This window comes from Notolepis coatsorum (assembly GCF_963971535.1).
Source record: "Notolepis coatsorum genome assembly, chromosome: 3".
Classification (NCBI taxonomy): Eukaryota; Metazoa; Chordata; class Actinopteri; order Aulopiformes; family Paralepididae; genus Notolepis; species Notolepis coatsorum.
Window position 1 is genome coordinate 135,536,106 of NC_140167.1, and position 26,835 is coordinate 135,562,940.

At 46.0% G+C, this 26,835-nt stretch overlaps 1 protein-coding gene across 1 annotated transcript in view; it reads right to left on the bottom strand.

Annotated features, from left to right (window-relative positions):
* col5a2a (collagen, type V, alpha 2a) overlaps positions 1-10,747 on the bottom strand; it is a 92,767-nt gene extending 82,020 nt beyond the window's left edge. Inside the window, exon 1 of the mRNA XM_084310229.1 lies at positions 10,493-10,747. Within this exon, the coding sequence (XP_084166355.1) occupies positions 10,493-10,583 (91 nt within the window). The 5' untranslated portion in view covers positions 10,584-10,747. The remainder of the gene's footprint in view (positions 1-10,492) is intronic.
* Positions 10,748-26,835: the final 16,088 nt, after the last annotated feature.

The window sequence follows — 26,835 nt, forward strand, 5'->3', positions numbered from 1 at the left end:
CTGACTGATGTCGTCCAACTCTCTGCATAGCGGTGTGCATATTGTTCAGGAGAAAAAGGTTCTCCTGAAAGGGCTAACACTGTGTTCAAGTGAGAAAACACACAGTACAGTAAGAACATCACACTGAATCCCACGTCTCGACATTTGAGAGTTCAGGAATTCAGAAGCATGTGGTCCAACTCAGTCAAGGCATCGGTCATGTTAAAGCAACATATGGAGATGCCACATCAGTCAAGCCATACATGTTTCATCTAAGCTCTAAGGAAAGGAAAAAAAGTAATTATTGCTTAAGCACTGGTTTAAAGGATGAGTTCAGAATTTTGGACCCCCAAGCCCCATTTCCTACTCATCGATGATGTTGTCAATGGGGAGAGTCCTGTCTCAGCACATTCCAAAGCTGTGCTTCACACACTGGATACCCAGCTCCCCCTTAGTTAGCCAACACTAATGCAAAGTTAACAGGGCCACAGTAAAAAGCATTTAATCAAAGTCATATCATAACTGAAACAAACGCCTTTGCTTTAGGTCCACACTGTGGACTGGGGTTTTGGCATTTATTTCAGAGCTTGTACAGACTGAAGCAAGGCCCTGTTCCTTTAGTTTGGGGGATATCCAGTGTGAAGAACAGCATGGATTGTGCTGAGAAAGGACTCTTCCAACAACAACTAATTCTTTAAAAATGAAACAATGAAAATGTCTGAATGTTCCAAAGTGATGGGTTATTTGACAGACTGCAGTGAGTAAATAAGAACGATAGAATCACCTTGGCTCTATGGAACAAGATACTGGAAGGCGACCACTTGGATTCAGAATTCCTCAAGGCATTTTGCTGTTAAAGTCAATCATCTGTCCAACAAGTTGTTAGCGGCCTAAACATAAGTTTGAGGCCACATTGCTGCCCTGTGTCACCCACCAACACCTGTGTAGCTGTTGCACTGGGTTAGGCGCTCACCGAATATAAACAACCTTAGGTCTACAAGTTAGAATTTGGGTCTGACATGACCACAAGCTGCAATTATGGCTTGCAGACATCACTTCAGGCTTTAAAACAAAGTAGGCCTGAAGTATCTGAGTATCTTCCGCAGAATACCGCCACATTTCAAGGCAGATACTTTGTGGTGTAATTGGAGCCTTCAAAAAGGCGACATGAGTTTCATCTTGCATTAGCAATCATTAAGATGGCATCAGATTTAAAACAAAGAATTGTAGTGCTGTCACGTCTGTCAGGTGAGGCATATGGGCCTCGTAGGGATCCTCCAACCATTTAAAGACACCTACTTGATGTGGAACAATGTGGGACTCCATTTCACTCCATCCAAAGATCACTTAATTTGGAAGTATTGTAAGTAAACATTACCAGTATTTGTTAGCAACTCCAAAGTCCTATGTCATATTATCATCATTCTCAATAAACTGAGAATAAGATGTATACATGCATAACCATTTTACAGTTCACAGTAGTTATGTGTGGATGCACAACCTACTGTAGTACAGGGGCGGCTACGTGGCGTAGTGGGCAAGGCGCTCGCCACGAATGCTGGAGACGCTGGGCTCGCCTGTTCGAGCCCAGCGCTCCACATTGCTTTCAGTTTAGCTGGTCGTTCATACTAATACACATTGGCCGTATTAGGGGGTGGGAAACTGATGGGTGGGGATCGGGCGTTGTGGACAGCGACTCCTACAGGTCGGTTGGTGCGCCTGCGCAGTAGAATCAGGAAGTGTCGGGGGCAGCGTGAGCCTCCCACGCGTTACTCCTCGCCACTGAGAGATCGAGCTGCGCAGGTGAAAAGATGCGACTGCTGTTACCTCAAGTACCGGAGGGGACTTGTGCTATGACTTAGTCCACATTGTAGCCGGCTTGTGGGAGGCAAGAAACAGCGTTCGTGACAGGGGAAGGTTGAATTGGATGATACGAAATTGGGATGGGAGAAAATATAGAAAATGGGAGAAAAAGTGGATAAAAAAAACACCTACTGCAGGGCTGTACGTTAACTTTTTTTGCACATAGCACTGGTGCTACAGAGGTTGATCGTTTTGTAGCACAGGCCAAAATCTTGTATCACGAGTATAAAACGCCTCTAAAATCTCTAAAAACAACCACAAGTAGTGCAGTTCATTAGGTATGTGACTGGCAAGGGACATGAATCTTGCATACAGGGCACACAAAATCCAAACTTTAACAAGAAATGCTTTCAGACAAATTCTTTCTTTATTTGCCCAAAAAAAACTAAGTATGTTGTGAAGTGTATAGATAGATGTGAAATGTATAGATGTATAGTAGCAGTACTGTCTATCTGTATGTTGTGTATGTCATATGTTATGATGAATTGAAAATGGGGGACCCTGATGTAAACAAGACGAATGTCTTTCTCTGGTCTGCATCCCCTTAACAATTGTGTGTATTGAGCCGTACTGTATTGTACCCATTCTGCAATCTGTTAATAAAGTTTTCAATCAATCAATCAATCAAGTTAACTTTGAACCTCGGTTGTCAAGCCACGTCAATGTTGTGTATGCATCTGAGTGGCATCACAACGGTGTTCACTGTGCCTTTAAGACGGCACGGTGGCCTTACGACAGTGCTGTGAAGTACGGTCAAGTGTTGTGGTAACGTCAGTTGGGTTGGTGTGCTGTTGTACACAGCTAGCCCCTTTTGTGACTGCGATGTGCAAGCCAGGGGCTTTTGAGCATGAAATAAAATGTCTAACCTTACGTCGTAGTCCGGTGCGTTTTTGGAAACATTATAGACTATAGTCATAACAGATACACCTAGCTAACATGGGGCTGGCTGCTTTGAGCACACGCGCACACGGGGCTAACTACTAACGTTAGCTAGCAAGCAGCTATAGCTAAAACGCTAACTAGAAGCTAACCACTGTATACAGTTCCAATAGACTAACATACACCTCTGCGATTTAAATGTGTCCTTGCCTTAGACTCGAGGGTTGTACTAGGGTTGGATGCAGACATGCAGTTCCCCGTTGTTCAGTCTGTCTGTTTTCTTTTTTTGCCACACGGGCCATCGCACCAGTGCTACTGAAGTCAATCCATTCATCGCACAGACTGACGTCAGTGTAGCACGTGCGACATATATATCGCACTGTACAGCCCTGCCTACTGTAGTACAGTACATTGCCAGTGAGAGAGAGAGAGAGTGCTTCTAAAATGGGACATATAGTTTCCTGAAATTGAGCAATTATAAGCAATTATGCCAGCCTTTGAAATGGTCCCCAGAGTGATGAAGCTCTAACTCTGAGGGAGCGCTACCTACATGGGCAATTTTACATCATTCCTGTGATTCAGTGAACATGAATTGTTTGGTATTTTTTATCAAGTACTACAGTGCACCTATCTGGAATGGGTTCCACTCATTAATCATTAATATTCATAAGAAGCGAAGAATGTCACTGTGGGGATCATCCCTATGTTCCCCGGGTCCTATGTTCCCCGGGTTCTATGTTCCCCGCTTTGATTGATTAATAGATTGAACATTTTATACATTTTTATTATTTTATTAATTATTAATGTCCGCCTTGTTTCGAACGGTTAAGCTTAGGCCCTCTTTCGAACTGGTTAAGGTTAGAGTTTGGAATCAGGGCTGGTGGTCTTAAATGTTCAATCAATCAATCAATCAAAGCGGGGAACATAGAACCCGGGGAACATAGGACCCGGGGAACATAGACATGCTCCCTCACTGTGCTTCTACAAGGCAGGGCGTGCAGGTGCTAGCATCCACCACAACTAGGCTAAGCTAAGCTAAAGCTAACATTACCCCCGGCCGTGTCTTTGCTGCAATAAGGGCATGAAATAGCATCAAACTCACAAGTTGACAAAGTATAGATGCAGAAGAAAACAAAGCGATGAAATCTATGATGAATTGATATCCAATGAAAGCAACTGATAGTATTCCTCCAAGTCTAAGACAATGCTGAGTGAATGTAGCATAAGCTAATGTGAGAAATGCTGTGAAGTTCTGCGATAATTTAACATGACATGCATCTCGCTTTACTTAGCCTCAACCAAAGCATTTTGTGCATGCTAACATTAGATACTCGCTACAGTGACACATTTGCTGTCACATTGCACTTGTGAGTAAATGGTTGATTGCAGGTGTGGAGGCTACAACGGCAGTGGGGACTGGGATATGCAAATTAGCTTAAAAGAACACCCCAACATTTTGGGAAATTAGCTTATCGTCTTCTCCAGAGAGAGACAAGAAGATAGATACCAGTTCTCTCTCTGTGCGTTCAGTAAAAAGCTATCTGGCTGCATGTTAGCCTAGCTTAGCACAATGCATGGAAGCGGACATGGCCGGTTAGCCTAGGCATTGTCCAACTAACACCTCTCCCGAAGGCTAACCGGCCATGTCCGCTTCCATTCATTGTAGGCTAGGCTAACATGCAGCTTTCTACTGAACGCACAGAGAGGAAACTGGTATCTATCTTCTTGTCTCTCTCTGGAGAAAATGTTGGCATGTTCCTTTAACATTGATTGGTCAGTCATTATATCTACGTTGATTGCAATTCCGAGAGAGAGAGAGAGAGAGAGAGAGAGAGAGAGAGAGAGAGAGAGAGAGAGAGAGAGAGAGAGAGAGAGAGAGAGAGAGAGAGAGAGAGAGAGAGAGATAGAGAGAGAGAGAGAGAGAGAGAGAGAGAGAGAGAGAGAGAGAGAGAGAGCTCAGCCTCTTGTGCACCGTGTTTTTTCCATTCGGGCCAACATCACAGTCGATGTGTGATGTTACTCTTTCATCACGTATGCGTGTGTGTTCGTTGTGCTGTCAAATTTGTGCACAAAGGCCCCCCTGAGCCAAACACAACATGGGCCGCAGCTCCTCGTAAAGCCAGTGACAATTCACATGTACAGTGTCAGTATGACAGTATGTGTCCTTGTTACAATGGGGGACCTTTAAGTCCTACCAACCTGCAGTGCTTAGGCTCCAAGAGGGCAAAAGGCCCTCCTCCAGATCTCCTGAAAAATAACAACCATCTGTGTAAACACTCCCAACACTGTAGAGGGTTTCTACGAGAGCATCTTTGCTCCAAGCTTATCTCTGTCCCCAGTAAAAAAAAAATGCCTTTACTAGATAGTACAATGCAGTGAAGAGTGACAGGAAACCTGGGGGAGAGAAGGGGGGTGTCAACACACAACAAAGGACATGGGCTGGACTCAAACAGGACATTGCCATCAGCTTGGTGAGCCACGGGGACACCTTAGAACTGGGATGATCTGTAATAATCACCCTGTTTTACTGGTTACTTTTAAAGGCAGCTGTGTTGTCTCCTGTATATTACCACAGATAGTAGATAGATAGTATCGTTTTTACCCCACTTTTGTCACTTTTTTGGGGGGGAATTACTATGTACTCCTAGCTGTTTGGCCATAAGTCTTAAGCCTAAACAAGCTGTTCAATACAAGGGAGGAAAGAGGTCATCATTCACACGGGACTATAAGATGGGGACCCATGGTAAATGACCCCTGGCCCTGACCTCTGTGATTTCCAGATGCGCATTCGCACGGGACGCGCTTTTACTGAGTTGTCCCGAGGTTGAACTTGACATGCCCACAGTCATTATTACTTTCAAATGGCACCTCAACCCAATTATAACAACGTCAAATGCACTGCCTGATGCAAAAAAGTGTATCAAGTAGCCTGCTTCAATATTCTTTCAAATCAAATCAAATCAAAAAACTTAAACATGTTCCATAGATGCGGCTGGGTGGCGTAGCAGAGATTGCGCTCATCGCCAATGCAAGAGACTCCGGTATCGAATCCCAGTCTCAGCATTGCCTTCGACTTGGGCCGGCCGTCGTACTGGCTCATTTGGCAGAGTCAGCGGGTGGAAGTCAATGGGTGGGGATTGGACGTTGTGGACAGCGACTCCTACAGGTCGGCTGGGTGACGCCTGCACAGCAGAGACAGGAAGTATCGGGGGCAGCGTGAGCCTCCCACGCGTTACTCCTCGCCACTGAGAGTCCGCTCTGTCTGGTGAAAAAATGCGACAGGCTGCCTCCTCGTGTACCGGAGGGGACACGTGATGCAAGGCTTCTATCCTCACTACAACCGACCAGTGGGGGGCATAGTCTAGCAACGTTCAAGACAGGGGAGGGGAGAATTGGCAATACGAAATTGGGATGGGAGAAACATTTAAAATTAGGAGAAAAAGTGGATAAAGAAAAAAACATGTTCCATAGATTCAAGGACGTTGTATAAGTTACGTAATATGTCCCCTTTAATAATGGTCACTCAGAACCCCCCCCCCATCCCCATGCACATGCCTGCACGGGACCCCAGGTGAAGGCCTCGTCACAAGAGGGGGTGAGCTCCAGAGAGCCCTGCCCATTCCTTGGCAGGATAGACATCATGGGGCCCAGGCCAAAAGCATTTAATTCATATACATAATTTTGTGTTTGTCTTGTAACCAAACAAGGCATCATCGCCACATTGGTCTCGCAGAGCTTCCCTGGGGAAATAAAAGTTTAAAAAAGAAATTGATAAAAAATAAAGGCTTTATGAAAACATTTAAAATAATATTTCCTCTAATCGCCAATCAAAATATTCAAAGCTATACTGGAATTTTGTGAAGTCTCCAGAACTAACATGCATTTGGGAAACCCAGCAGTATCTGCTTGTAGGTTCTGGGAATGAAAAGCATGTTTTCTGACACGTCCTGTCATCCAGGGCTCCCAACCTGGACAGCTTAAGTGGATCACAGAGCAGATTTGGAGGTTAAGTGCCACTCAAGTCCCAGGAAACCAGTCAGGAGGAGCCCTAATTGCATGTTCTCCAAATGGATAGTTGGTTTAAACTTGAAACTAAAGGAGGTGTGCGTGGGGGATGGGGCTGTTCCCACAGCCCCGTTAGCACCTACCCATCCTCAACGTGCTCCAAAGCGATGCCGGCGCGTCTTGCATCAGACACTTAACTTCCTCCCGCTCCAACTTTCTTGAAGGCCGCGTCTTGTTTTAATATTCCCCAAATACTGCCAAAGCAACTAACATCTGGAAGTCATCCACCCACACCCCCCAACCCCCCCACCCAAGACTCCATTTGCTGACTGCAATAATTTGGTTTATAAGTAGTGGTCCTCATGGGCCCAAGCCGCCATTAAAAATCCATCGGTCCCACCACTCGTGCCATCGAGTCAACCGAGGTTCACTGCCATAGGCCATCACATCAGACTGGTTGATGACACTCTGTACCTCTTTTGCCTGAAGCCTTTGGAAGGTAACCCCATATCGCGTACAATCTGGAGGACCTTCTTTCTCCCCAGTTCTTAGAAGAAAAGAGGCGTGTAATCAAGTCATAACTAAAAAATGCACCATGTGTTTCTAATAAGAGCGGGTCTGTGGACCTGGTTGAATTCACATGTTTGGACATTTCAGCTTTGGTAGAAAACAGTCCATTTGTTGCCATGTAAGTGATGTGGCAACGACAGCTGGGAGCAATTTGTGAGTTCTAAATGACATCATGTACGTTTGTTGGAATACCACGTTTGTGTTTTCTAGTCACGAGAAATGTTGGAAAGGTTTTGCATTGATTCATGTTTTTGGTGATGAGAAATATCATAATACATGATGATTTACAAAAACCGAACTCTGTTAACACACACAAGTTAGATTTTTTACAAAGACTAAAATGCCACTCATGTTGAGTGTTAGGTCTCTTTGATGTTTGGTGCTAAGTGGCATCTTTGAAGATGTTTTACAAGTCAGCTCATGGGAGAGGAGTGTTCACACACACACACACACACACACACACACACACACACACACACACACACACACACACACACGCACAAACGCACACACAACATGCTTTCTCATGGCTGAACCGCTGGGCACAGACTCCTGGTTTATGTTACTTGAGCCCCAGTGATTTACTGCCAGTATTCACTTCGTGTTCGCAAACTTGAACCTTACTCAACTTGCACTCTATATACTGTACAGCCTCCTCTAAAAGGATGATTCTCTTTTTTTGGTGGTGGGGGGAGGGTTAGTGATGTGTACTTTTGTACCTTTGTCTGGAAATCTATACAACTCTGTTTCAAAGTGTGAGCTAAAATCTCTGCAAACTTGAAGCCCCACTGCAAGGTGTGCACTTTCAGAAGCATATGTGCATACTGTATACACTCATTCCAAACTGTATAACTCAATTAATCGTCAGGGATTTTCAACATTTACTATACAAGTTTCCAGCCAGCAAAGAACCAGTCCAAAGAACCAACGTCTTTCCCCTCAGACTTCTGGGCAACCTTTTAAAAAGGAAAAATAACCTCAGTGGCCTCGACCACAATTCCTGCTGTCTTTCCCCCCCCCCCTTCCCTTTGGTACAGATAAATATTACCATTATGTTCCAAGTTCTCTGAGACAGTGTGTCTGCTTGCAATTATGCACTTTCGTCAACATTCTACCACATTCAATTTAAAGTAACAATTTTCCATATAAAAGAAACCAATGAAATTGTGAAACATTGGTAATTGTAGATGTGGGTATATAGCGTGTGTGTGTGTGTGTGTGTGTGTGTGTGTGTGTGTGTGTGTGTGTGTGTGTGTGTGTGTGTGTGTGGCATGTCCAAGCTAAGTTTCCAAGTATTCTTAAGTTTAGCTTTAAGCTTTTGAGGAGATGTTTTTTGTCATCTTTTAATCCATGCCTTTATCATTTTTCTTAATCAAATAGAAACGAAAAAGAAAAAGAAAATTGTGAAAAGCTGTAAAGTGTGCCACCAAACATTTTCTCTATACTGTACATTTTGTGAACTGTGCTGTTTAGAAAGAGAGACGTAACAGCTTTGTCAAACACTTGAATAGCATGACTGTCATTCAACAGTTTTTGTAGCTGAACTGCAATCTACTCAGCCACCACTATGCCAGGGGCAACGGGCATGTGAGATGACGGTAGCCTACTTTCACATGAACAAATATGGAGAAAGAGTCTGTTACCTGTCAGGGGCAGAGAGGCTAATGGTGACAGAGCCTCTGCGAGAGACTATTCCTACTAGAAATATGAGCAGTGGAACTTGGTGGAGCTCTCTCAAGGTTGTCGGGATATGTTCCTCATCAATGACACATGGCAAGTGATAGCACGCCACTTCCTCCTTGTAGAGTAGTACACATACTGCTGTATTCAATTAGTATACCTGATCGCAGTGAAGCAGTTTCTGAGTATGAAACAGTATGAAGTTAAGTATGAAGCCTATTTGTGGGGACTTGTTGCATTTTCCACAAGGTGGCACTGTTTCTAATGCCCACAGTATACGTTATTGCTTTCGGATCCATGTGAGCTTGAACTGAAACTTTTTAAAATGTTGTATATACTTTTACAATGACGAAATAATAACCAAGGCTATCCTGAGGGAATGCAGTCTGCACTGGTACTCTACTCAGAGAAAGAAGAAAAAATTCTCGGGCGGGGGCCCCTAAAATGTACTTTCCAGTACTCATTGCCTGCTCTTTGCTCCAGGCTCATGACATCATAGGTAGAAACAACACTGCCCCTCTGACATCATAGCAGATCAAAAGCGGCCTAGGAAAAGAGAAAACATGCACCTCAACTACAAATAGAAAACTCACAGGTGTTCCAGCTCTAGGTGTGAACATTATGCTGTGCCTCTGTGACTGAGTGGAACCAACAGCCCCCCCCCCCTCCCTTCCTCTTGTCTCCTCACATCTGCCCTAAATGTTCTGTGTTCCCATACGAGACCTTATGTTGAAATACTTTCTGCAGATTTACGACGCATTTGAGGGGAGTGGGGGGTATTTTGAATAACACTTAATGAAGGTTACAGGAGAGATGCAGGAGTTACACTTAATGAAGGTTACAGGAGAGATGCAGGAGTAAAACAAGCCCCAAGTAAATATTTCCCCTCCTCTGACTGTATTGCTGGTGCCTGGGGATGACATCACCGGCAATCACTGACAGATGTCTGCAGAAACGTTGCCTGACTAGTATGGCTTATTTGCCAATTGAAGATAATCTGCGCCAGAGCGACTCATCTCTTTTCAAATCTGTCCAAAGCTGCAACATCTGAAAGCCAGAAAGACCCAAGTAAGGTCTGGCCTGATCGCTCCCAAAGGAAGGTCTCTTTTACATCCTCCATGCTGTCATTGTATTTTCAGCTGCTTTCCATTAGAAAACAGGCAAGAACAGAACAAATCAATTTACCATGTACAGGGAATGTTGACTCTGGCAGTGTGCAAATCCCATTGAACAACAACAGTCTTGATTATCTAGTTCATATAAAACAACCCTTTCCCACTCAAATTACACTTTGGAAAGAGCTGCCATGGTTAATTGATTTAACTGTATCGGCCACAAGGTGGATCTTCACAATTATGACAAACCTCTACAGCAGAGACAAGCACTCATGAGTCCCCAACAAGCTCATGTTAACAGTCCACTCAGTGAGCAGCAACCATCAAGCCACCTTAACACATTATCAAACACATTCAGCAATTAGGTGTTAAAACAAACAGCAAGGGAGAGGTCAACTTACCACTGGTTCCATCTTGACATGTAATAAGCAAAATCTGAGCCAGGGAGACCACCACAAATAGAAAAGTCCTTAAATGCACAAAGCCCATCATGTCTATAATACAGACATGTGCTTCCCGTGTGCAAAGTGGGGGTAAAAGGGGGACAAAAAGGCTCAGGTTATCACTGATCCAACATGAACACAAGAGAGGCTCTCCTTGTAAGCAGCAGGCAGACCAAGCCCAGACTGTGCGAGCTGCTTTTTTGTGTAGTTACAGCTTTAAATGAGAAGAATGCTGGCCAGCCTAATTTTCCTCCCCCTTTTGTCAGCCCTCTCTCATAACCATCCTCTCACAGGCTTTTGTGGCTGTGGGAGTTGCTACACCCATGTTCACAACTGATCATACTTTCCAGTGATACATTTCTGCTTGTTTCGTTATCTCGATAATTTGACCCAAAAGCTGAATCAGAGTGAGAGTTTGGAAAAGCAACACATTTGGGGGCTTTGTTTGTTTGTTTTATTTTATTTTCCTCAGAAGTGGTTGCTAAGCAGGACCATAAAAGTGCTGTTTTATTGCAGTCTCCAGGGCACCAAACTTAGCAGGAGTCGAGAACCCATTTTTTTATTAGGTACTTTAGAGTAAGAATAGAGTTTATAACGCATTGTCTTTTGAGGAGAAGTCTTGAGAGATTGGACTTGGGCATAGGACTTACACCAATTGTCAAGTTGCTTGTTTGTTGTTTGCTAACAGTAATTAATGACATGTCTCTCTACAGGACTATCCTGGGAGAACGAGAGCTGCAGTGGTTAAAAAAAAGAAACAAGGTTGAAAAGTAAATTGACACAGAGGGGCAGTCACTGTGGGTGGCCATGACTGTAGGTGGCCATGATGAAGCATCCCGGGTGTGAATTCTGACACCACGTTGAGGTCAACACCTCTTTTCTCACGGCACAAACATGGATCTGCCATTAATATCCATGATGATTAAGCATCTTTTAAGGGAGCACGTGACTAAGATAAGTAGTCTGGATTGGCGCCATGAGACTGTGGGTATAACCATGCAACTGGCTGACTATTTCAGTCCGAATTCTCCTCCCCTACCGCTATATGCAACACTATTTTGCAAGGGCACCATCGCTGCTTAGTGTTGCCCAGGATGATTGTGATTGGTTTAAAGAAATACAAATGAGCCAGAGTGTGTTTTCCCGCTATAGCAGAATGATAATAGGTTCAGCCAGACCTCTCTCTGGTGCTGGCACAGCGCTAACGTAGTGTGGAGAGAGGTGGCGCGAGACTTGCTGATTTTAAACTTTGTGTACTTATGTTCCATCTTTCATGTGCTAGTATCAAATGTCACCAGAAAATGTATGTTAGAAATACAATTATATATATATATATATATATATATATATATATATATATATATATATATATATATATATATATATATATGACCCTTTTAATATTAGATTCAAATGTATTGTCATTATACAGCACAAGCACAGTACAACGGAAATAAGTTTGGCATCCAACCAGAGTACAAATAACAAGTACAGTAAAGTTAATATATAAATGTGTACTACTGAGTATAGTGCTAATCAGATGTATGTACAGAGTTGTAGTATTAATATGTACAGTGATACAGGTACAAAGACACTATGGTAGTAGTCATACTGGCCAGCAGCATAGCTAGTAAGAATAGGTAAGGGTAGATATAGATATAGTATCTGCTATATCAGTGTTTCTCAAAGTGTGGGGCGCGCCCCCCAGGGGGGGCACAGAGGCATGACAGGGGGGGCCTTGAGATTTAAAAAAAAAAAAAAAAAAAAAATTAAATTGGATTACAGAAAATTATCACTAAAGTGCTATCTGTTGCCATATTTGGATACGTTTGACCATTTCTCAAAATCTGAAAATCATTATTTAATAAAACACAGAAAAGGATCACCAAGTTACTCTGGATAAGAAAAAAACTTTACAGACAACATTGAGACAAAGCTTCCTGACACATCTCCATCCAAACTCTTGGAAGAACTCATTGAAATCTCATCTGATACCACCTGGAGAGCTAGTCTCAGAGTGTGGTGCTGAGTACCAAGTATCTTATGATGCAGCAGTTAAGGTGTTGATACCATTCAGCACCACATATCTGTGTGAATCTGGCTTTTCATCCATGACAGCTCTGAAAACAAAATATAGGGCCAAGTTGAGCCTTGAGGATGACATGCGTGTTGCCTTGTCAAAGACTGACAGCAATAAAGACTGTTTGCTTATTTCATGTTTGCTTTGTAAATTCCCAGTCACTGAGTGAAGATCTGCTGTTTTGCAAATATGTCAAAAACAGAGCGACAGCTGATGAGCTTTTCAAAATTATTGACAGTTACCTGACAGAACATGGACTGAAATGGGAGAACTGTGTGGGCTTTTGCTCTGACGGTGCGCAGGCCATGGCAGGGAAAAGGAGGGGGCTACAGGCGCTCATCAAGGGGGTCTCGCCAAACGCGTAATGGACGCACTGTAAATTCACAGAGAGGCGCCAGCGTCAAGACAGCTTAGCCCTGAGCTGAATGAGGTTTTGACAGAAGTTATAAACGTGGTAAATTTCATCAAAACCCGACCCCTGAAAGCGCGCCTGTTCTCTGCGCTGTGTGAGGAGATGGGAGCTGACCATTCTGCAGTGCTGTTTCACAGCGAGGCAAGGTGGCTCTCGCGAGGGAAGGTGTTGTCAATTTGAAAGGTCACGATATTGGTGTTATTTCAATAAATTTAAACATGGCCCCCATTTCATGACAATTTTGTTGGGGCGAGGGGGGGGGGGGGGGGGGGGGGCAAAATATTTTGGTCCGCCAAAGGGGGGCCTGACAGAAAAAGTTTGAGAAGCACTGTGCTATATCTATATTTTGATATGTAAAAAGGATTATATGCAGGTATACTATGTACAGACAGATGTGGATATATATGGTATACTATACAGCATTATTGTACATGCTATCATACAGAGTTATATTGGTTATATGCGGTAAATATAAATGTATACTGATATATACAGCACTATTATACATGCTATCATACAGAGTTGGGTAGACTATAGTATGAGGTAGGTATTGTTGTGATTAGTATGATTGCTATGATTACAGTGTAGGGCAGTTGTAGTCGACAGTGAAAGCAGTAGGTAGGTATTGATTGAATATAGGCAAGAGTTCAATGTAATATACCATACAATGAAATATATTTTCCAAAAGAGGAAATGTTAGGTATTCATGAACATTACTGGCATTAATGTGCACTCTGATACAGAAGATGTGCATGAAAAAGCATGACCAAGCACCATCATTAGGAACAAACCACAAAGACATCTCTTTCTCCCTCCTACCACAGTTTAAACAGCTCCTAAAAGAGCGTATTGATTTTTATTGATTTATCTGTGGGAAATTATAGAGGCGGGAGAAGTTGAGGATTCTCCAAGGAGCAATGTTTCAATGGGCCATCCATTTGTGGTGAATCTGGATCAGGAACAAAATGTGCTCCATAAGTCATTATGATGTTATAGCAGCTGATACTAATTATGTGTGTGTTGTCCACAATTTGCCTTGGTGTGTGCAGCAATGTACTCTTCTGTTAAAACATCAACCCACATCTGATCTGTTTTCACTTGAGGTCACAACTCCTGTACTACATTAGGCTATGTGTCCCTTGTAGTGAGCATTTATATTCAAGGCATGAATTAGACGCTCTCAGGCTATGTTCACACTACAGGCAAAAAGTGCCCCGAATCTGATTATTCTTTGCTAATATGTGACTCAGATCAGAGTTTTTTTTCATGACAGTGTGAACAGCACAAATCACTGATCTTTTCAGTTCTGATTTGGGCCACTTTCCTGGTCCTAAATCAGATACAGGTCAGATGTTTTGCAATGCAACCTTCGGATCAAATAAACTCAGCAAGACCAACGGCTTCTCAGTTACAGTGGGTGACAATATTGTCACAAGGCAAGATGAAATTACATACCTGGGTTCCATCCTAGAGGCAAATCTTTCATGTGACAAAATGGCATCAAATGTAATCAAAAAAGTCAACCAACAAACTAGATTCTTGTACCGGATCTCCTCTCTGGAGACAAGAATACCCTGAAGACTCTGGCAGGAGCACTCATTCAAGGGTAGGCTACTACGACTATGCTTGCACCTCATGGTACCAAAGCACCTCAAAGGCGCTAAAAACAAGATTACAAACATCACAAAACAAACTGCTCAGACTACTGCTTGACCTTACTCCTAAAACCCACCTCACACCTGCTCACTTTGACAACCTAGGATGGCTTAGAGTAGACGACAGAGTACAGCAACTTGAAATGGGCCTGGTATACAAGATACACTACACCACTCAGGTACCCATGTACAGTACATGACGAAATACTTCTCAAAGGTCAGTGAATACCATGACCACAACACCAGATGGAGTTCCACAAATCATGTGCAACCGAGATTCGGCACAACCAAGGGACTAAACACGTTTCGCAATTATGCCACAGCCATGTGGAACACCCTACCCACAGCCGTAAAAAAATGTGAATCCTTACCCACATTCAAAACCGCTCTCAAAGAGCACCTACGGGAGGCTGCAATTCGAAACTGGCCACCGTAAATGTCCAAACCCCCCTTCCCACCGACCCACCCCCTCCTAATGGACAGTCTCCTCCCCACCGTATGTATATATTTTCTCCCACCCCCTCCTAATGGACAGTCTCCTCCCCACCGTATGTATATATTTTCTCCCACCCACCCACCCCCTCCTAATGTACAGTCTCCTCCCCATCATATATATATATTATCTGTTAGGATTCTGGGTAACAGTACTGTATATTTGCATATCGTATATGTCACAAATGTAACAGTACTAGCTATATACCTGTATGTCATGTATGTCTCTATGTCATAAATGTTATTGTTACAAAGGATCAGATAAACCGAATATATATATTTATTTATTGATATATATTGCATAGTATTTGTATATCGTTTGATATCCCTTGTATATTCCTTGTACATATAAACGGAATATCCCTTTAGTCCAGCCCATAATAGTTCATTCTCCTATTGGACAGCGGTCCACCGGCGCCAGGGACCGGCCCCCGGAGCCAAGTTCAAAGTCACCGACACGACATGTCTGTACTTGCCCCGGCCCTGCCCAGGGATACGGCGACAGAAATGAGAGTGGCACTATTTGTGCACCGTGCGTATAAATACGGCGCAGGTGAATGTAGAAGCCCCTTAGCCCCTTACCTCCGTACCCTTCGTCCTTTGAGCATGTTACCGATAAGTTGAAGCCTCACCCACGATACAACGTGCGGTGAAGTATGGCCTGTTTGGCCTCAGAATAGAGCATCGAGACCGCGTGCGAATTAGTAACTGAATTGTCAGAGTTTGGCGCTATACCGTCGAGTGCGACATATTTCTATTGAGTCTTTAATAGTCTATTTGTGTATAGTGTATCGTGCGGTTAGAATTCTATAGTGACCAGCATCTCCAACGCTTTCTCGTATTAGCTAGAGTTCTTATCCAGGCTGGGCCGACCGCATGGCGCTTTCACCCGAGGAGACCTAGGCGAGAACCGTATGGACATGTACACTGGATTAATCTACCCGACGACTACATAGCCCTTTGCGGCTGGAATATATTTGCTTTGGTCCTATGATTTATGGAGCGGATAATCGCCGACGCCTGCACGTGTTGGATTTACCCCGAGAGGAGTCAAGTCGAGTCGGCGCTCAGAGAGCCTGAGGCCGCCTAGCTTTCTTCACTGTAGAGCTACAGTCTACCAGAGAACCAAGCTGTATTCGTCTGTGGATCAAGAGACTACTGCACCGGCTTCTGTACCTGAAGTCTCCCTAGTCATCGTTGACCAGACGTCCTACTACCGACAGATCTTCTACCCCCCCTGCTGGCTTACAACCAGTGGGAACCCCTTCCAGTATCTCCCGCTATCACTAGTGTACCATAGATATAATTCCCTAAGATTCAGGTTGTATAATTACCTCCTGCATAACCAGAGAATGGACGTTCGTTATTGATTTGCCTACGCATACTCCTTTGCCTTACAAGTGCATTCAAAGAATAATGTAAAGTATCCTATGTACCTTTTGCTCCATTAAATACTTGATTAATACCTTTGACTGGAACCGATTTCATTGTGGGAAGTGTTCATCATATTCATATATCGTGTACTGTATGGCCAGTAATTAAAGTACATAAAGCGGTAGTGGTTTAATGATACCATACTTATCAATACAGTCAGGGAATTGTACCCCTCAGTTACAGTTATGATGTCATGTATGTTGTGTATGTCATAAATGTCATTATGAATTGAAAATGGGGGACCATGATGTAAACAAGACAAACGTCTTTCTCTGGTCTGCATCCCCTTAACAATTGTGTGTATTGAGCCGTACTGTATTGTACCCATTCTGCAATCTGTTAAATAAAGTGTTCATTCATTCATTCATTCATTCATTCATTCATTCATTCATTCATTCATTCATTCATTCATTCATTCATTCATTCATTCATTCATTCATTCATTCATTCATTCATTCAATCATTCATTCATTCATTCATTCATTCATTCAACCTCAGTCTGAACAGTCAGAATTCATGCTTTTTTTCATCGACTTTTACATCACTCTAGATTGCCATTCATCACAATTATGTGGCGGGAGTTACTCTGTGAATACAAACATTTACATATACACAATAATATACATTATCATGTTTATAATATGTTTTTGGATGGCATTAACTTGGATAGCATTAACTAGGCCTTGCTAATAGTCTATGCTTAATGTTACCAAAAGGCTTCTATAACAATTCACAATAATGCATACTAACCCTGTAATTACGATATGTAACCCTTACCCAGTGTTGGGAAAGTTCACATTCTACATTAACTAGTTCAGTTCACATTTCACAAATTTAATAAATTTCAAAATCTTGAACTAAAGTTCATGGTTTCAAAAATGAACTTGTTTATAGTTAAGTTATTTTTCAATACGTTGCTGCGAGCTATTATTTGTCAAAATGATTGCCCTGTGTGTGTGCGCCCGTCCCAAATTTGGTACACTTTTGAACTAAGTTATACTGTGATAGAGCGCAGAGAATGAACGCGTTCACATTACGTTCATGTAGCAGAAATACAGTACGTTCAGTTCACGTTCGCCCAAAATATGAACAAGTTCATGAACGAAAGGTTATCCTATAACCTAGTTATATGAATACTGGCTGAGCGTCTCGCTCTTCGCCATTATGAGATATCTCTTATCTCCTAGCACATAATGTGCTCACGAAACAACAAATGCACTCACATGCATGTGACCAGGCCATGCCCCTGCGTCCCACTACCTTCCTCAGAAAGATTTCCAACACTGAAAACCCATCCAAGGGACCTCAGGGCGCTAAGAGCGAGACGCTCAGCCAGTATTCACATAACTAGGTTATAGGATAACCTTTCGTTATATTATCATACTGGCCAATCGCGTCTCGCTCTTTGCCATTATGAGATATGGGGCAGAGCAGACGCGTGGCCCGACAAGTGTACCCCCTGAGGGCCCGTAAGCCCCAACCAGAGAGGAGGGGACTCCCGTCCACCCGCCCGTCCTAATGAAGGGGGGGAGGCAGTCAACTCCACCAAAGTGCGAAAAAGGGGGAACCAGGCAGACACCCCTGAAAACGCACAGCACAGGCGGGACCACGTGTGACACAGGACCCAGTGGCACACACCCCTGCTAGCCCACCAAATGGTGGGACGCAGGAGAAGTCCCAGACCTCAGAACCGCCTGGGAGACAGAACAGGAACAGGCCGTCATCCCCACCTGTCTGAAGAAGTCCACCATCATCCCTGTACCCAAAAAATCTACGCCCGCTTGCCTCAACGACTACCGCCCTGTAGCCCTCACCTCCATAGCCATGAAGTGCTTTGAGAAGCTAGTGAAGGGCTACATCTGTTCCTCCCTCCCCATCAACCTGGACCCTCTGCAATTTGCATATCGCCCCAACAGGTCCACGGAGGACGCCATAGCCCATGTGCTGCACACAGCAGCATCACATCTGGACAAGAGGCAGGGGAACTATGTGAGAATGCTGTTCATCGACTACAGCTCAGCATTCAATACCATAGTCCCCTCCAAACTCATAGCCAAGCTCAGGGACCTGGGCTTGAACTATGACCTGTGCCAGTGGGTCCTGGACTTCCTGACGGGCAGACCCCAGGTGGTAAGAGCCGGCAACTGCACCTCCTCATCCATCACGCTCAACATAGGGGCCCCCCAGGGCTGTGTTCTGAGCCCCCTCCTCTACTCCCTGTACACACATGACTGCGTAGCACAGCGGAACAACAACACCATCATCAAATTTGCTGATGACACAGTAGTGGTGGGCCTGATCTCTGCCAACGACGAAAGGGCCTACCTGGAAGAGGTAGAGAACCTGTCACAGTGGTGTCAGGAGAACTGCCTCTCCCTGAACGTCAGCAAAACAAAAGAGATGATTGTGGACTTCAGGAGGTCGGGGGTCAAGGACTACAGCCCCCTCAGCATCGACGGGGCACCAGTTGAGAGAGTGAACAGTTTCAAGTACCTCGGAGCCCACATATCCGAGGACTTGACATGGACCACACACATTGACAGTGTTGTGAAGAAGGCACGACAACGCCTCTACTTCCTCAGGCGCCTAAGGAAGTTCCAAGTCAGTCAGAAGATCCTTAGGAACTTCTACTCATGTACAATAGAGAGCATCCTGACCGGCAACATCACCTCCTGGTTTGGGAATAGCACTGCACAAGACCGTAGCAGACTACAAAGAGTGACACGTTCAGCCGAACGCACAATTAGAGGGGGGCTTCCCACCCTCCAGAACATTTACAACAAGCGGTGCAAGGGGAAGGCTAAGAGAATTATTAAGGACTCGAGCCACCCGAACAACTGCCTCTTTGAACTGCTGCCGTCAGGCAAGCGATACCGGAGTCTTATGGCGAGCACAGAAAGACTCAGAAGGAGCTTCTATCCCCAGGCCATCAGGCTGCTAAACGAACAATAATCGCTAAACAAACAATAATCACTATGCAACAACCATCAAATGCACACAGCACACACACCCACACGCACACACTCACTCAAACAAACAACACACTGCAGCACCCACTCTCCACACTTTAGATCACACAAACACACTTACACTTTATATTTATTGATAAAGGATTTGCACTACAACTCGTACACCTACTGTGAATTGTACCTAAACTGCACCTCGTCCATTTATGCCTTGCACTATATAGTATTGTATATTAGTACACTGCACAGTATTGTATATTGTATGGTAACTACGTCTACGAACATTGTACATATGTCTAAACTGAACACTGTGACCTCTTTTTTTACTTCTAATTTTTACTATGTTTTTATTTCATACTTACCTTGTCATGCACAGTCTCTGGAGCGCAACAGTAAGAAGCATTTTGTACAAAAGTATTCTGTACTTCTGTATGACAACTATTAAAGAAACTTGAAACTTGAAACTTGAAACCCCCAGTCATGTCCACGAGGTAAAACTTAACGAAGGGACCCGGGGAGGACCAGGAGGCCGTAGCACAGATGTCCTCAACCCAGGCCCCCCCTAACAAGTGGAGTGCGCCCTGACTCCCCCAGGGGGGACCTGTCCAGCCAACGTGTAGCAAAGGGCAATGCCCTCGCACAACCAATGTGACAGGCGCTGCTTGGACAGTGCCTTACCTGCGCGAGGGCCACCGTAACAAACAAACAGTTGATCGGAAGCCCTGAGATCCTGCGTCCGACTGAGGTAACCCCCAGTGCACGGACAGAACACGACAGATGAAGGCTCACCTCTAACTCACTAGTGTGAGGAGGCGGATGAAACACCTAAACCACAATATCCCTGGAGCGAAAAGAGCTCCGGATATTCTTTGGCACGAAGACTGGATTAGGCCTCAGAGTCGCACCGCTATTGGCCCGAATAGTCAGGCACTCAGGCCGCACCGAGAGAGCACACAGCTCACCCACGCGCTTAGCGGAGGTGATGGCCAGAAGGAACGCCGTCTTAAAAGACAGCTGCTCCAATGGCGCTTGCTCAAGATGCTCAAACGGGGCCTCCGACAACTGGCCCAGGACCAGTTGGAGGTCCCAACTCGGAGACAGAGAACGTCCCACAGGCTTGAGACGCCGAGCGCCAAGCAGGAAACGTTTCACAAGAGTGTGGCTGAACACTGTAACGCCGCCAAAACCCACATGACAAGAGGATATAGCTGCGGCGTATACCCTCACCGCCAAGGCCGACAGTCTATCCAGGATAGACTGGAGGAAGGAAAGAACAGTGCCCAGGGAGCAGGACACCGGATCCAGGCCCCCAACCTTACACCACTCTTGAAAAGCATGCCACTTACCCACGTAAACCGCGCTAGTGGACGGAGCGCGCATGTTCCGGATGGTGTCGACCACAGTAGGGTTAAGACCCATCCCCTCCAGACTCACCCTCTCAGCAGCCAAACCTTCAGTGGCTGCCCCAGAACAGGGAACAGACACAGAGACCTGTGTGCCTGAGAGAGGGCCCTCGGCGACCATGGAACAGGCCACGGCGGGGCTACCAAGAGCTGGATCAGGACCGGGAACCACACAGCCATGCCCCGGTACGGCGCGATCAGGATCAAAGTCCTGCGCTCCCGACATACCCGCTCCAACAGCTGAGCTATCAGGGGTATGGGGGGGAACGCGTACAGAATCCCGGGCGGCCATGGATACATCGAGAAGGCTTCCACCCCCAGGGGAGGATTGTCCCCCCGACTGACCGAGAACCATAAGGGGCACTGGTGAGACTGTCTGCAAACAGATCCACCGTGGCCTCCCCGAATCGGTCCCAGACCTGTCTGACTATGTCTGGACGTAGTCCCCACTCGTCGGGATGCAGGACCGCCCCGCGACATCACATCTGCGCCCACATTCTCCTTGCCAGGGATGTGGAGCGCCCTCAGGCTGCGCAGATTGAGAGACGCCCATAGCCAGAGCTCGACCGCCGCCCGGTGCAGACGGATGGAGCGTACTCCTCCCTGTCTGTTGATATATACAACGCTGTCGTCGTGTTGTCCGTCCTGATCAACACGTGCTCGCCCACCACCAGGTGGCCGAACTGCTTGAGGACCAGAAGGACCGCCTTCAATTCCAACACATTGATATGCAGTGCAGACCGGGCAGCATGGTACGTCAAGCTGCCCGCTACTGCGTTGGTCCGACACGTCCCCCCCATCCCGTGAGGGAGGCGTCCGTGAAGACCGTGACATGTGATAGCCTGCAGCCCATGGAGATCCCGCTGGTGAGGGTACCAGTCCTCCCCCAGTGGTCAAGATCCCCCAGTATTGACACAGGAACCTTCAGTCGTTTCCACTTGCCTCTCACCAGGTCTATTTTGGAAAACCACCTCTCAACCCTCCTCATAAAAAGGAGGCCAAGAGGGACCACATAGTGAGCAGATGCCATCATACCGAGCAGGCGCATCACGGACTGATTGATTGATTGATTGATTGAAAACTTTATTAACAGATTGCAGAATGGGTACAGTACAGTACAGCTCAATACATACAATTGTTAAGGGGATGCAGACCAGAGAAAGACTTTCGTCTTGTTTACATCAGGGTCCCCCATTTTCAATTCATCGTAACATATATGGCATACATGACATACAGATAGACAGTACTGCTACATCTAAACATTTATGATACCAGATTTGCAAATACAGTACTGTTTGTGATACAAAAAGAGTCAAGAAAAAAAGTATATACATTTGACGTAGAAACTGTACATTGGATTGGGTAGGTGGGGGGGGGACTGTACATTGGAGGTGGTTGGGTGGGTGGGGGGGGGGGGGGAGGTTGGGTAGGAGTGGGGTGGGTGGGGTACACTGTACAACTGTACAAACAAAACTGTACATTGGAATATTGACAAGACCATACATGGTAATTTACTGTACATTGGAGGGGGTTGTGTTCGGACATTTACAGTGGCCAGTTTCGAATTGCAGTCTCCCTTAGGTGTTTTTTGAGAGTGTTTTTGAAAGTGGGTAGTGATTCACATTCCTTTACAGCTTTGGGTAGGGCGTTCCACATTGATGTGGCATAATTGCTAAACGTGTTTAGTCCCTTGTTTGAGCCGAATCTGGGTTTAACATGATTTGTGGAGCTCCCTCTGGTGTTGTGATCGTGGTATTCACTGACCTTTGGGAAGTATTTTGACATGTACATGGGTACCTTGGTCGTGTAGTGTATCTTGTAGACCAGGCCCATTGCAAGTTGCTGTACTCTGTCGTCTACTCTAAGCCATCCTAGGTTGTCAAAGTGGGCAGGGGTGAGGTGGGTTCTAGGAGTAAGGTCAAGCAGTAGTCTGACCAGTTTGTTTTGAGATGTTTGTAATTTTGTTTTTAGCGCCTTTGAGGTGCTTTGGTACCATGAGGTACAAGCATAGTCGTAGTACCCTTGAATGAGTGCTCCTGCCAGAGTCTTCAGGGTATTCTTGTTTACCAGTGAGGAGATCCGGTACAAGAATCGAGTTCGTTGGTTGACTTTTTTTATTACATTGGATGCCATTTTGTCACAGGAAAGATTTGCCTCTAGGATGGAACCCAGGTAGGTAATATCTTCTTTCCTTGTGACAATATTGTCACCCACTGTAACTGAGAAGCCGTCGGTCTTGCTGAGTTTGTTATTTGAGCCGAAGAGAATGGACTCTGTTTTGCCCATGTGTAATGATAGTTTGTTATCAGCGAGCGATATGCAGATTTTGCCTAGTTCTGAGCTGAGGGTTTTTTCAACCTGTAACTTGTTCTTGTCAGAGACCAGCAGGGCTGAGTCGTCCGCAAACAGGAACAAGTTGCAGTCACAAGCTGACGACATGTCATTTGCATAAATTAGGAACAGTAGCGGACCTAGTATGCTTCCTTGTGGAACACCACAGCTTACTGTGAGGGGGGGGGATAGGGTACCGTTTACCTCCACCATCTGCTCTCTCCCCTCCAGGTAGGATTGCATCCAGCTCACTGATAGACTATCAAAACCAATTGCTTTTAGCTTGTCAATCAGAATGGTGTGATTGACAGTGTCGAAGGCCTTTTGTAGGTCCAGCATGACCATGCCGCAGTATTTGCCCGCGTCCACCTCTTGTTTGATGTGGTCGTTTAAATAGAGAAGGCATGTGTCAGTGGAGTGGGATGTTCTGAAGCCAGATTGGAATTCGTAGATTAGATTTTTTTCCGCGAGGTATTTTTCGACCTGTTCGTATACAATTTCTTCCATGACTTTCGAGATGGGGGTAAGGATAGAAACAGGGCGGTAGTTGCCTGGGTCTAATTTACTGCCTTTTTTGTGCAGATGGGTCACTCTCGCAATTTTGAAGTCCTTGGGGACGTGTCCCTGTTTTATGGAGAGGTTTATTATGTGTGTGATGACTGGGGTGATGGCGGCTGCTGAGTCTCCGCCGTAACCAGCAGCCGACAGCGCCGTAACCATCCTGCCAGGACGGAACCCCCTGAGCGCGCCGAGAATATCCTCTCGCCGTCGCTCTGAGAGGGTTGCCCTCATGGGCCTTGAGCTTAGAACCAAGCCCAAGTACTCCACCTGTTGACTGGGAAGAGGAGTACTCTTCTTCCAGTTCACAGCAAAACCCAGACTGGTGAGGAATTCCACCACCAGCCTGAGACCTGGCGACCACCTCCGACCGGCTGAGGAGCAGAATGTCATCGAGATAGAAAGTAACTCGTATCCCCTGACGACGTAGAGGCTCCAGCACGGTCTCCACGCACTTGGTGAATGTGCGGGGGGCCAGAGAATAGCCGAACGGCAGCCTCTGGTATTTGTACGCTACACCCTGAAAAAGGAAGCAAAGGAATTTCCTGTGAGGAGGGAAGATCTGGATGTGAAAGTACGCATCCTTCAGGTCTATAGAGGTGAACCAGTCTCCCACTCTGACAGAGCTTATCAGGTGTTTGACGGTCAACATCCTGAACCGCCTCGCCACAATCAGCCGATTGAACGCAGACAGATCCAGAATAGGTCTGACACCTCCCGATTTCTTGGGAACCAGAAAATACCGGGAGTAAACGCCACGCATCGCATCCTCCTTTGGGACCACGACAATGGCTTGCTTTGCCAACAGAGATTGGATTCTTGTCGGCCAGAGCTGTCACTGCTGCTGACCCTGACAATAGGGTCTGTACCAAACCTGAAAACGGAGGGTGGGGGTCGTGCAAACTGCAACACAAGCCCCCGCCTCAGTGTTCTCTCCATCCACCTCGAGATATGGCACTGTTGTAGCCATATGTGATGATAATCCCAAAGCGCACCCGCCGCCACTTGGCGCTGGTCTGCCAGGAACCGTAGATAGGCGGCCCGGTCCCACCCGCTGTGCGTTGCCAACCCTGGACTCGCAGGGTTGGGCGTCTCGCGGAGCCGGGATATCGTACCCTGACACTACCAACAAGGCAATCGCACCCAAGGGGGGACCCCGACAGAAAGGGCCGGTTTGATACGGGGGAAGCTGACATCACACTGGGTGACATAAGCTCCCCCACTGAACATTTCCCTGGCATGGACTGCTGAGGATCTGTTCTGCAGCTGAACATGCAAGGCGTGTGGTCCCCACACTGCCCGATAGGGTGGGTTCCTACACACTGTAGCCCTGCAGTGATATTACTACCACCCAAATCACACGTGCCTGACTGACCTCCGGCCGTGGGAGGCACTAACGTGATAGGGTAGACAGTTTAAAATTCCTCGGCATCACCATATGTGATAATTTAAAATGGGAAGTTAACACCAGCCTCATAATTAGCAACGCCCACCAGAGGCTCCACTCCCTGCGCCAGCTTAAAACGTTTGGTGTGTCCAGGGAGGCGATGCTCAGTTTTTATAGAGCCACTGTGGAGAGTGTCCTTACCTTCTCAATGACTGTGTGGTACGGAAACACCACTGTCCATGATAGAGGACATTTAGAACGAACTGTACGCACAGCGTCAAAAATCATCGGCTGTGAGCTCCCCTCTGTGGCCTCCATTTATGCCACACAAATCCGGCGGAAAGGGGAAAAGGTGATCAGGGACCCTTCTCACCCTGCTTACGACCTCTTTAACCCCCTTCCCTCTGGCAGAAGACTGCAGGACATCCCGTTTTAAAAACAGTACATATCCCGAGGCTGTACGTCACCTGAACTCAAGTACAAATGTACAGGCACTTTGCACAACAAGGGCTAGCACCAGCCAACATGCACTTTAAGGCAATATGCACTTTAAAACTGGAACACTGAGCAATTTATTTTAGGTACTGTAGCATTTTCTCTTTTTAATTGTTTGTGTAAAACCTTTTATTGTGGGGATTGTATTCTTGTGTTTTTATATTGTATGTTTTTAACATTGTCTGTACTGTATGTGGCACCAAGACAAATCCCAATCAACAGTGTTGAAATGGCAATAAAGTTTCTATCTATCTATCGATATCCGGCCTGGTGAGGGCGGGGCTGGGGGAACTCACGCTGCGACCCCCTGGGCCTCGAGTTCCCCCGCTGACAACCTTCGTTGTTGACAGACACAACACCAGGCTCACCAAACACAGACGCAGAACGTGTGGCATGGGAGCCGCTTGACAGCACAGCATTCTCATAGGCAGACCCAGGCCTAGCCAGCAACTGGGTGTCAGCCCCTGTCCCCATGAGAAGCGAAACGTGGGGCCGCTTGCGCCTCAGTGAAGGCATGCGGCCTGCAGCCAAAAGGGACAAATCAGAGCCTGTATGGTGTTGGGGGGGGGAGTGACCGGAGAGCAACACAGCTAGACGGCGATGGTTTTTTAGGGCATGCTCATCTAATGTAGCCGATCCCTCGGCCGCCAAGGCTGTCGGCCTTGTGATCACCTGTTGTCTTTGTGTCCAGGGTACCTCAGGCGGGGGAAACATAGCCGCTGGTCGGGGGCCTCGCCACAGTCGCTGGCGAGGCCGCGCCCTCACCTCTGGCTGCGTGGTGCGAGGCGGTGTGGGGCCTAGGTCAAATACCGCCCGCGCTCCTGCGGAGAGACCAAAGAGTCCCTCTGCCGAGAGGGGAGCCCTGAGGAGGAGAAGCCTTTTCTCCTCCTCAAAGGAAGACTGCTCCAACCAAAGATGTCTGTGAACAAGCGTTGACAGCATCCTAGTCCTCCCTGCGGTTATAGCTTGTGACTGGGTTAAAAGCTGTATAACCTCAAAAACACGTACAATGTTTTCGACGTCGGCTGGCCCTAAGGCCCCACTACCCGACACCCTTGTGGACAGAAAAGCAGTCAACTGAGCAATGA